Genomic DNA, 12,250 nt, shown 5'->3' on the forward strand with positions numbered 1-12,250 from the left:
GCAGTTTACCTTCCTCTGCAATTATCTGGAAGAGTTTGAGTAGGATAGGTGTTAGCTCTTCTCTAAATTCTATATGTTATCTTAAATGATCCTCATAAAAACCCTCAGAAAGACAGGTGTCCATTTTCATTCGTCATTTTCCACATTTCTAAATTACCAAGATTGTGATTTTGCCTAAAGTCACACAGAATTAAGAGTTAGGAATTGATAACCATGTTTCCATTTGTAAATTTGTCATTCTTTCTACCATATTAGTTACACAGTACACAATTATTTTTACTAAGACAAAAGTGTCAAAGTGAAATATAGATGGAACAGAGGTTCTCTGTGTCTGATGATTGAAAACTTTAGGGATTTCCAGATCATCTATTTTTATATATCTTTGTTCTCAAGTAAAATCATATCACCAGACTGACAGGGTACAATTATTGGCAAGTATTTTTTTTTTCCTAAATACTATACAAAAATGGACAGAAAATGAAATGGCTAACTTTGAATTTTATTTTTCCTGCATAAGTTTGAAAGGGCCCATTTCTTTGTCTCTCAGCCACAGGTAGCAAACACTGAATTTTTGTATCCTTACTTAACTGAAAATTGTCATCAAGATACTGTTCATATTAGGCTATCCTGGCAGATCAAGTAATGATAACATCTTCTTTTCCTAACAGCATTCAAACCCAGGGCATGCTGGACCCTTTCCTGTTGTGTCAGTACATAACAACCCAGTCAATCCAACCAGCCCTACTACAGCTACTATGGCGAATGCAAATCGAGGTCCCACCAGCCCATCTGTTACTGCAATAGAATTAATTCCTTCGGTTACCAATCCAGAAAACCTGCCATCGCTGCCAGATATTCCACCTATACAGGTTTGTATTTAAGTTGAATGAGAGATTTAAAACCTTTTGTTAATTAGGGAGTTGCGTATATATTTGTGGTTGCTTTTGTATTTTTTTTTTAATGCAGCTGCAATATTTGTTTTGAAATTTCAAAAGAAAATGGTCTAAATATTTGAATTTTAAAAATGTACATGTGCTAGACCTAGTACTTGTCAATATTTTAAAGCTACAGGGCGTCAGCTTTGCTTATGTGTCATCTGCCAACAGGCAAACCTAGTGTTTAATGCAGCACTTTTGCTTCATTAGATCCAGAGAGAAGGTTTAGATCCAGAGAGAAGACCCAGGACCAAAATAAATTAAAGTTTTGTGAATCTTCTGTTAGGTGCAAAAGAAACTTGTGCAAATAGGTTTGACTGAGAAAGGAGAGGTTGGAAGGTGTAGATATCGGGCATGTACAGGGGCAGTGCTGAGAGAGGAAATAATAGTGAGGAGTAAAAGATGGGCAGGATGGGTCTCTGAGCTGTTGTGTCCCTTTCACCTGTAGCATTATTTCTGAAGAAAAATATCATTTGGTGCCTTCTAAAATTTTATACATGTATTTGAACTAAAATCATTAAAAAAAATAAATATAAAACTTGAAGGTTGTATTGAGTCATCTCATGTATAGGATGAGTTATTCAGAGTCAAGGGTCACTGTGGGAGCAAGGAGCAGTGAAATCACTAAAACATTAGGACCTGTGAGACTTCGTGGCTGCAGTTTAGTATTTATGTATTTAGTGGATTTATAGTATAGTTTTAAAGGATGTTTCTATAACTTCAGAATTGTTTCAGAATCACTAACTCATGAATTCTCTTAATGTATTTAGTGGATTTATAGTATAGTTTTAAAGGATGTTTCTGTAACTTCAGAATTGTTTCAGAATCACTAACTCATGAATTCTCTTAATCTGATTGTTTCCCTGGTAATAGGAGAAATCTTTTGGCTAAGTGATTGGTAGGTGTAGTGGTGTTAAGAGTACTGGACTATACAGTGTAGAATTTTGGAATAAATCGATAAAAAATAAAATTTGTAAGTTGTAAGCTTGTAATTTATAAAATGTTGGTTTAATGCTTGAAATCATCTCATATGATATCTAATATCCCTATTTCATGAAAGAGAGTAAGAGAGGTTAGTGACTTTCTCAGTCACCCAATAAATGGTAAGTTGCATTTCAAAGCCTAGCACCTGATTACAAATCCATTTCTCTCCCACTGCTATCCATAGAGGTAGCAGGGTGATGGTTTGGGATTGTAGGTATGGAAAAGTAGAGTATTGAGGGGCTCTAGGCAACCAGGGATAGTTAGGTACAGTGTTAAAGGAGTCATTCAAGCACTCATTGCATGCTGAAGTGGACGCTGAAGATAAAAAGAAACAAGACTTGTTTCCAATTCTTAAGAAACTTTCAAAGGTTAGCAACCTTAGAAAGGTTGCTAATGTCAAACTTTACATAATTTTCTAGGGCCACTCTAACAGAGAACAGATGAAGGAAGGAAGGATGCTCCACGTTTTTGAAAAGCCTGGGTATCATAAGGCAAATGAGCCCTTACTAGACTTTCCTTGTCACCTTGCGCAAGAGCTTTGGAATCAAGACAAGAAGTTCCAGAATATATCCCCTCCCATCTTTAGTTTTTCTAAGTGGGATAGGGAGAACAGGATCCATGTTTTCTGTCATGAACCTTTTCTTCCTTGCAGACATATGGTGTAACTTTATTTACTGTTTTATTAAAGTATTGTCTGCTCTAAAAAATTGAGATATAATTCTTGTACCATGAGATCCAACTTTTAAGAAATGGACAGTACAGTCTGTAGTTCTTAGTATATTCACAAGATTGTGCAACCATCACCACTATCTAATTCCAGAAAATTTTTGTCACCCTAAAAAAAACTACCCATTTGCAGTCACTCTCCATTTTCCTTTTTCCAGTCCCTGGAAACCACAAATTTATTTTGTTTTTATGAATTTGCCTATTCTGGACATTTTGTATGTATGAAATTATGCAATATGTGGCCTTTTGTTTCTGGCTTGTTTCACTTAGCATAATGTTTACCAGGTCCATCTATGTTGTAGCATATATCAGTACTTAATTCCTTCTTTTGTCTGAATATTCTGTTCTCTGAATATACCAGATTTGTTCATCTATCCATCAGTTGATGGACATTTGAGTTTCTACTTCTTGACTCTTGGGAGTAATGCTGCTATGAGCATTTGTGTGTAAGTTTTTGTGAACATAGATGATCAGTTTTCTAAATTTCTGGGAGTAGAATTCAGGGTCATAGAAGTTTCTGAGGAACTACCCAGCTCTTCACAGTGGCTGCACCATTTTATATTCTCACCAGTGTCCGTGTGTGAGGATTTCAGTTATTCCACATCTATGCCGATACTCTGGGCTTCCCTTGTGGCTCAGATGGTAAAGAATCTGCCTGCAATGCAGAAGCCCCGGGTTTGATCCCTGGGTCAGGAAAATCCAGGAAATGGCAACCCAATCCAGTATTCTTGCCTGGAGAATTCTATGGACAGAGGAGCCTGGTGGGCTACAGTCCATAGGGTTGCAGAGAGTCGGACATGACTGAGCAGCTAACATGCTTCCTTTGCAAATACTCATTGAGGCCTGTTTTTAAAGCAGTTTGAGGTGGTTACCACAGAAGTACAACCAAAAATAGAAAGGGAAGTAAACCTATAGTCTCTTGAAGAATTGCATACTTTTTCTCCTAGCCTGTAGTTTTCTATGGTATAGTGAAAAGAAATGTGGGGGGAGGTTACACAGGAAGCAGACAAGGGAGCATTAACTATGCAATGCAGACAGGAAATAAATATAAAGCAATTTCAGGTATTTGTTGATATATCTTAATACTGGTCATTCCAGCTATCCAGTATAGAGTAGAAGTTGATTTAAATAGACTTCTCTCAAGTTGAATTATTTTTTTATTTGACTTTACTGTTCATCTCCATAAGAATTGTAATATGTGTTAGTAATTTTGACTTTGAGGGAATATATGATGAACCTGGATTCTTTTTGAATAGTTAAGTGAGTATTAGATTCTGTTCAGGTTAGATTTATTAAACAATAGATGTGTTAAATTATTATGTATTATTAGATTATTAAACAATAGTGTTAAATTCTTTGTAAACAGTTTTCCATACTTGACATAGTAACTTAATTTATTTGGATACTACACTGGATAATATGAAGTCTTGGGAAAACCATATGTGTCTTTCTGATATTTATATGTAAATTTAAATGTTATAGAATACCCATTCTGTACTGTGTTCCTGATAGTGGCTGTCTTCCATATTTACCAGTGTGATAGGTAAAAATGATGTTTGTTGATTTCATGTATAGTTCTTTAATTTGTGTGGTTTTTTAATCTTTTTTTAGGTTCATTGATGCTTAAAAAATGTTTATTGATTTATTAATGGCTGCACTGGGTCATCTTTGCTGCATGGGCGTTGTCTGGTTGTGGTGAGCGGGGGCTACTCTCTAGTTGTGGTGCTTGGGCTTCTCATTGTGGTGGCTTCTCGTTGAAGAGCACAGGCTCTAGGGCATGAGGGCACACAGGGTATAGAGCGTGGGCTCAGTAGTTGTGGCACATGGGCTTAGTTGCCCTCTGGCATGTGGTATCTCCTTGGATCAGGAATCAAACCTTTGTCCATTGCATTGGCAGGCAAATTCTTACCAGCGAGGTCCAGTTCATTGATTATTTACATTCCTTTGTAGGTTGTCTTTTTCCTTTGAATTCTTAGAAATTATTTATATAGCACATACCTGTTCCATGCCGTTATTCAAGGACACTTAACTAACATTGGTTTAATAAATATGTGAATTAATATTTTTCCAGTTAGACTTCTGACTTTAGTTATAGTGACTCGATCCATGCTTGATGAAACATCGAGATAAATACTTGGACTGGCTGGTGGCATCAGAGAAGCCCTTTTATGTACTTGCAGTTTGCCTCTTCCTAATATTTTCACTCTTCTCTAGGGTGACTAGGGTTGTCACTTGGGCCAGAGATACAAACTGTAGGTGGGAGAGTATAAAAGGAGTGGCAATAGAAATAGGTAACATGGAACTTTCATGTCTGTTTTGAATCATCCTATCTGCTCCTTTATGTTTAGGTGAGATATATATAGCTCAGCTTCTGTCTGTGGCCCTTATTGGGAACTGTTCTTCCTCACAATCCTCTAGGTAACTTTAGTTACAGCTAGGGATTTTCCTGTAGTTACAGCTTAACAAGTGAATCCTTGGCCAATAGCTGTGACCATTGAGCAGGCACAACTCTTCATATCTCTTAATCATCCCTGTAGCTAGCCCACAGCATGCTCTCACTTTCTGCCTTTTATGTCTGTGACATTTGGTTTCTAAAGGGCTTTATGAGAAAGGCCTATTTACCTTTTTTTTAAATTAAGGTATGATTGACTTAGTTTCAGTTGTACAACATAGTAATTTAATATTTGTATACATTGCAAAATGATTACCACAGTATTTCTAGTTAACATCAGTCACCATATATAAAAATTGTGTGTGAGAGGAGGACTTTGAAAGTTGCTAAGAAAGTAAATCTTCAGATATATGCTGCTGCTAAGTCGCTTCAGTCGTGTCCGACTCTGTGCGACCCCAGAGACGGCAGCCCACCAGGCTCCCCCGTCCCTGGGATTCTCCAAGCAAGAACACTGGAGTGGGTCGTCATTTCCTTCTCCAATGCATGAAAGTGAAAAGTGAAAGTGAAGTCGCTCAGTTGTGTCCGACTCCTAGCGACCCCATAGACTGCAGCCCAGCAGGCTGCTCTGTCCATGGGATTTTCCAGGCAAGAGTACTGGAGTGGATCGCCATTGCCTTCTCCTCAGATATATAATAGAGTGTTAATAATAGTCACCATGCTGTACATTACCTCCCCATGATTTATTTTATAAGCGGAACTTTGTACTTTTTGATCCCTTTCACCCACTTACCACCACCTCTGCCGACCACAAATCTATCTGTATTTATAAGCTTGATTCTGGTTTTGTTTGTTTTTAAATTCCACATATTACTGAGACCATATGGTATTTGTCTGATTTATTTCACTTAGCTTAATGCCTTCAGGTCTATTCATATTGTCACATGTGACAAGATTTCCTTTTTATGGCTAATATTTATTCCATTGTGTATATGCATATGTCACACAATTTTATTCATTTATCTATAGCTTTATTTCTTCATCTATTGATGGACACTTAGGTTGTTTTTATATCTTAGTTATAAATAACATTGCAGCGAAATGGGGGCACATTTATATTTTCAAATTTGTGTTTTGGGTGACTTCCATGGTGGTCCAGAGTTTAAGACTCCATACTTCTAAAGAGGGCACAGATTTGGTCCTGTTTGGGGAACTAAGATCCTGCATGCCTTGATGTGGCCAAAAAATTAAATTAGAAAAATATTAGTGTTTTTTGTTTTCTTCATGTAAATACCCAGAAGTGAAATTGCTGAATCATGTGATAGTTCTGTTTTTAACTCTTAAAGAAACTTTATACTGATTTCCATAGTGGATGTACCAATTTACACTCTCACGACAGTTCACAAGGGTTCCCTTTTCTCTACATCCTTACCAGCACTTGTTATCTCTTGTCTTTTTGATAATAGTCGTTCTAACTAGGGTGAAGTGATAGCTCATTGTGGTTTTGATTTGCATTTCCCTGAGGATTGGTGATGTTGAGCACCTTTGCATGTACCTGTTGGCTGTCTCTATGTCTTCTTTGGGAAAATGTCTATTCAGATTCTCTGCCCAATTTTTAATTGGATTTGGGGGAGTTGCATGTAGGATCTTAGTTCCCTGATCAAGAATCAAATCCACATCCCTTGCAGTGGAAGCACAGAGTCTTAATCACTGGCCTGCCAGGGAAGTCCCTAGATTGTTTAGTTTTTTTACTGTTCAGTTGTATGAGTTCTTTATGTAGTTTGGATATGAACCCTTTATCAGATATATGATTTATGGATATTTTCTTCCTTCAGTATGTTTCTTTTTCATTTTGTTGATGATTTCCTTTGTTGTTCAGGAGCTGTTTAGTTTGAATGTAGTCCCACTTGTTTAATTTTGCTTTTGGAATGAGATCCAAAAAATCATTGCCACAATCAGTGTCCAGGAGCTTATTACTGCCTGTGTTTTCTTCTAGGTCTTACATTCAGGTCTTTGAGTGATCCACTTTGAGTTGGTTTCTGTGTATGGTGTAAGATAGTAGTCTAGTTATATTCTTTTGCATGTGGCTGTCCAGTTTTCCCAACACTGTTTATTGAAGAGACTATCCTTTCCTTGTTGTATATTCTTGGTTCCTTTGTCTTATATTAATTGACCATATATGTAGAAGTTTATTTCTGGCATCTTTATTCTTTTCCATTGATCTGTATGTCTGGTTTTATGCCAGTATCATACTGTTTTAATTACTGTGGCTTTGAAATTCTGGCCTATGATGCCTCCAACTTTCTTCTTTCCCAAGATTTCTTTGGCTATTCGTGTTTTCTTGTGGTTCCAAAGAAGTTGTAGGATTGTTTGTTCTGTTTCTGTGAAAACTGCCATTGGAATTTGATAGGGATTGCATTGCATTTGAAGATTGCTTTAGTTATTATGAACATTTTAACAGTATTAATTCTTCCAGTCCATGAGCCCAGAGTATCTTTCCATTTATTTGTGTCTTACAGTTTCTTTTATCAATGTTGTACAGTTTTCAGTGTATATATATCTTTGACCTCCTGGTTAAATTTATTCCTAGGTGTGGTGTATTCTTTTTCATGTGATTTTATTTTTTAAGTACTCTTAAAAATTATATTTATTCATTTTTTAATTTTTGGTTGTGCTTAGGTTTTAGTTGCAGTGAGTGGGGTGCTACTCTCTGTTGCAGTGAATGGGCTTCTCGTTAAGGTGGCTTCTCTTTTTGTGGAGCACAGACTCTTATTTATTTGGCCATGCCACACGGCTTGCAGGGTCTCATTTCTCTGACAGGAAATTGATCTTGGGCCTGACAGTGAAAGCCTGGCATCCTAACCACTAGCCAATCCAAGGAACTCCCCTGGGATTGTTTTCTTAAATTCTTATTCTGATAGAACATCATTAGTGTACAGAAACGCAACAGATTTTCATATATTGATTTTTGTGTCTTGCAACTTTACTGAATTCATTTCTTTTACAGGTTTTGAGTGAAGTCTTTAGGATTTTCTATATATAATGCCATGTCATCTGCAGATAGTGACAGTTTTACTTCTTTTTCTTGCCTAATTACTCTGGCTAGGACTTCTAATACTGTGTTGAATAGTAGTGGCGAGAGTAGTCATCCTTGTCTGTTCCTGATCTCACAGGAGAAGCTTTCACTTCAGCTTTTCACTGTTAGGTATGATGTTAACTGTGAGCTTATCATAAATGGCCTTTATTGTCTTGAGGTACCTTCCTTCCACTTTGTTGATAGGTTCAGCTTGTTTTTATGATGAAAGCTATTTACTTGAGGAGAGTCCTTTCTTGCCTGTAGTATGTTGTGAGCTGCTTTATTCTGATCATTGTTATGTCAGTCCAATTCTACCTTGGTTTATATTTGTAGTTTTTCTTCAAGATTTGATGCCACTCTTTCCTGTTTTATAGCCTTGAAAATCAGTGTGATTTTGAGGGGGAAAGGAGAGTGAGAAGTAAATGTACCAATATGTCTTCAGTTTTTGGGGGTTTTTTTTTTTTTTTTTTTTTGGAAGACTTATTTTTTGGCCGTGGTGGGTCCTCGTTGCTGCACATGGGCTTTCTCTAGTTGTGGTGGGAGAGAACTGCTCTCTGTGGTGTGCGTGGGCCTCTATTGCAGTGGCTTCTCTTGTTGTGGAGCATGGGTTCTAGGTGCACAGGCGTCCGTCATTGTGTTGCGTGGGCTTAGTATTTGCAGCTTAGGAGCTCTAGAGCACTGGCTCAGTAGTTGTGGCACATGGTTTTAGGTGCTCCACAATATATGGGATCTTCCTGCACCAGGGTTTGAACTGTCATTCCTTACATTGCAAGGCGACTTCTTAACCACCAGGCCCCAGTTTCCTGTTTTGAATGAGGAGTAGATTTGCCTAAAAAGTAGATTTGCCTCTAGTAAGAGAGTAGATTAAAAGAGGCAGGTGTAGGTAAAAGTAGATCAGTAGATAAGCAAGAAGATGAGCAATTATTTAATTAAGAATAATTTGACCGTTTCTCATATGGAATAGTATAAAATTTTTCTTAAGATAATTTCCATAGTTAAATATTTTTTGCTACTGTTTATTTTTCTACGTGAATATTTTTCCATCTCATCAGCACAGTTCTCCCCTGTGAGTGGGATGTTTAAAGACACGGAGCTGATGTTCAGATTGGGAGCTAGCCCACAGTCACAGCGCCAGGGCCTCTGGCTTTTAACTTACTGCATCCGGTGTGCTAAAAGGGCTTAGTTTTTCTGTTGAGTGCCTCCTTTTTTGTGTGTAATAAGGGACCTTATACCTCAAGATAAAGGCTTTCTGTTGAGTAATAGACTTTTCAGAACTTTAAAATTAGATACGGACGTGGTTAGGTATCTGTTTAAGTTGAATGATTTTGGCACGACCATGGATGTTGAAATAAAAAGTTGGGGGATGCTAGGGACAAAGATGCTGAAAACAGGATCCTACATCAGCCTTGAGAAAAGGCAAAAGAGTAAGGGTGTGTCAGAACTATTTTCATAGTAAAACACAAGGGATATAGTGGGTTATTGGGCTTTGTCTGGAGCTGCCAGGTATTTATTGAATCATTTTAATTATAGCTATATTTGCATAAACTATATTGTGTGGGTCCTCAGGAGGATAAGGAAGCAACAATTAAGCTGAGTTTTGATATAGGATAATCTGTTTTAGTAAACTGAGTATAAATGATTATATTAATGAAATAAGTTATCTGCTTTAATCAAAGCAAATTTATCTTTTTGTTCTTTTTCTTTAGTTGGAAGATGCTGGTTCAAGTAGTTTAGATAATCTACTAAGTAGATACATCTCAGGCAGTCACCTACCCCCACAGCCCACAAGCACCATGAATCCCTCCCCAGGACCCTCTGCCCTATCTCCAGGATCATCAGGTAAAGTCAGTTGAGGTACCGCCTCATTTCTGTAACATCTTAAAAAAGTATCTCTCAGTGTATGTATTAGGATTCTCCAGAGAAACAGAACCAATAGTAGAAGGGTGTATGTGTTGGGGGAGAGAGGCGACAGAGGTTAAGGAATTAATTGGCTTACGTGATTGTCAGGGCTGGCAAGTCTAAAATCTGCTGGGCTTGTCAGGAGAGTGGAAACCCAGGGAAGAGTTGATGCCAGTCTTGAGTTGAGGCAAAATTCCTTCTTGCTCTAGGGAACTCAATCTTTTAAGGTCTTCAACTGATTAGAGACCCACCTTCATTATGTTTTACTCAATATCTACTGATTTAAATGTCAGTAACATCTATCATGTTGATGCAAAAGTAATTGCGGTTTTGGACCTTGACTTTAAATCATTATAGCTAGGCTCACATGCATCTTTATTAATCAAAATAGGAACCATTACAATCAGCACATTTTTGCCAATAAGAAATAAGTTTGTTTATTCCTGTAGCATAAAAATCGTGTTTCAGGATTCAACGAACTCTTGGAAAGCATTTTCTGCATCCTACTGGTTGTGGAAGCATTTTTCCTGCAAAAAGTTGTTGAGATGCCTGAAGAAGTGGTAGTTGGTTGGTGAAAAGTCACTTAAATATGGTGGATAAAGCAAAACTTTGTAGCCCAGTTTGTTCCAACTTTTGAAGCAGTGGTTGTCGGACATGCGGTCAGGTTTATGGAGAAGAATTGGGCTCTTTTTGTTGACCGATGCTGGCTGAGGTATTGCAGTTTTTGGTGAGTATACTTCTCAGATGTAATGGTTTTGCCAGGATTCAGAAAACTGTAGTGGATCAGACAGGCAGCAGACCACCAAACAGAGACCATAACCTTTTTTTTGGCTCAAGTTTGGCTTTGGGAAGTGCTTTTGAGCTTCAGTCACTGAGCTGGTCATCACCAGTTGTTGTATAAAATCCACTTTTCATTGACATCACAATCCAATGGAGAAATGATTGGTGGTGTTGCGTAGAATAAGAGGAAACGACACTTCAAAATGATGATTTTTTTGATTTCTGGTCAGCTCATGAAGCACCTACTTATCAAGCTTATTCACCTTTCCAACTTGCTTCAAATGCTGAATGACTGTAGAATGGTCGATGTTGAGTTCTTTGGCAACTTCTTGTGTAGTTGGAAGAGGATCAGCTTTGATGATGACTCTCAACTGATCGTTATCAACTTCCAATGGCCAGCCGCTATACTCCTCATGTTCAAGGTTCTTGTCTCCTTTGCAAAACTTCTTGAACCACCACTGCACTGTGTGTGTTAGCAGTTCCTGGGCCAAATGCGTTGCTGATGTTGCGAGTTGTCCCTTCTGATTTACGACCCATTTTGAACTTAAATAAGAAAATCAAAGATGAGATTGCTTTTTGTCTAACATCATTTCCCTAGTCTAAAATAAATATAAAATAAACAGCAAGTAATAAGTCATTAGCAAAAAAAGTGAGAAATGTGCATTAAAATGATGTATAACATAACCACATTTATTTAGAATGTATTCCAGTATCAAACGGCAAATCTAAACAATGCAAAAACCAAAATTACATTTGCACCAACCTAATAAATACCTTTCCACAAAGAATGGGGTACCATATTCTAGCCAAGTTGAGACATAAACTTAATCATTATAATAATATTTTTCCTTGATTGCTCTAATTATTTTTCTTCAAATGTTGTTGGCAGTCTAAAGTGAATTGAAATAATATGTATCTGTGGTGTACACTCTTCAGAACTCTGATGTTCCCCTCCTTCAACCTCCAGCTGTATTTATGTTTTTTGCTGGATTTGTAGATGTATTTACTCTCCATGTCTTCTATTTTACAACACAGGTTGTCAATTGAAGAATTCTTTGGTTTCAACTCAAGTTTAAAACACTTTGTTAAATAATGAAAAAATTGAAAATTTGTTCAAAAAGCAAGAAATGAGAAAGGGCAAGTGAATTTTCAATTTGAAGTTCAATTTTCAGTGGCCAGTCAAGTCCATGAGATAGAGACCTCTTCCAAAGTCCCAGTTTTATTAACCCTATGACATGAATGAATTATTAAAGCAGCTCGAAATAGATGGACACTGTGGAAGTGGTTATGGAATGTATTTTTCATGTTTCTTACTGAAACATACCACCTCATTATTTCTAGAGTTAGAACAGTTCAGACTTAATGATGCATCTCATGAAAAATCCACATTTAATACATTTTTTGATTAATACGATTTTTGAGGTTTAATGAATGCATTCCAGGACTTTTAAAGAATAATTA

At 37.1% G+C, this 12,250-nt stretch overlaps 1 protein-coding gene across 3 annotated transcripts in view; it reads left to right on the plus strand.

Moving 5' to 3' along the window:
* Positions 1–12,250, plus strand: part of TRIM33 (tripartite motif containing 33) — a 138,561-nt gene that overhangs the window by 112,339 nt on the left and 13,972 nt on the right. For all 3 annotated transcript variants that reach the window (XM_055584661.1, XM_055584662.1, XM_055584663.1), the window contains exons 11-12: positions 669–869; positions 9,817–9,949. In XM_055584661.1, coding sequence (XP_055440636.1) covers positions 669–869; positions 9,817–9,949 — 334 coding nt within the window. The remainder of the gene's footprint in view (positions 1–668; positions 870–9,816; positions 9,950–12,250) is intronic.

Source organism: Bubalus kerabau, chromosome 6 (assembly GCF_029407905.1).
Source record: "Bubalus kerabau isolate K-KA32 ecotype Philippines breed swamp buffalo chromosome 6, PCC_UOA_SB_1v2, whole genome shotgun sequence".
In the NCBI taxonomy this organism is placed as follows: Eukaryota; Metazoa; Chordata; class Mammalia; order Artiodactyla; family Bovidae; genus Bubalus; species Bubalus kerabau.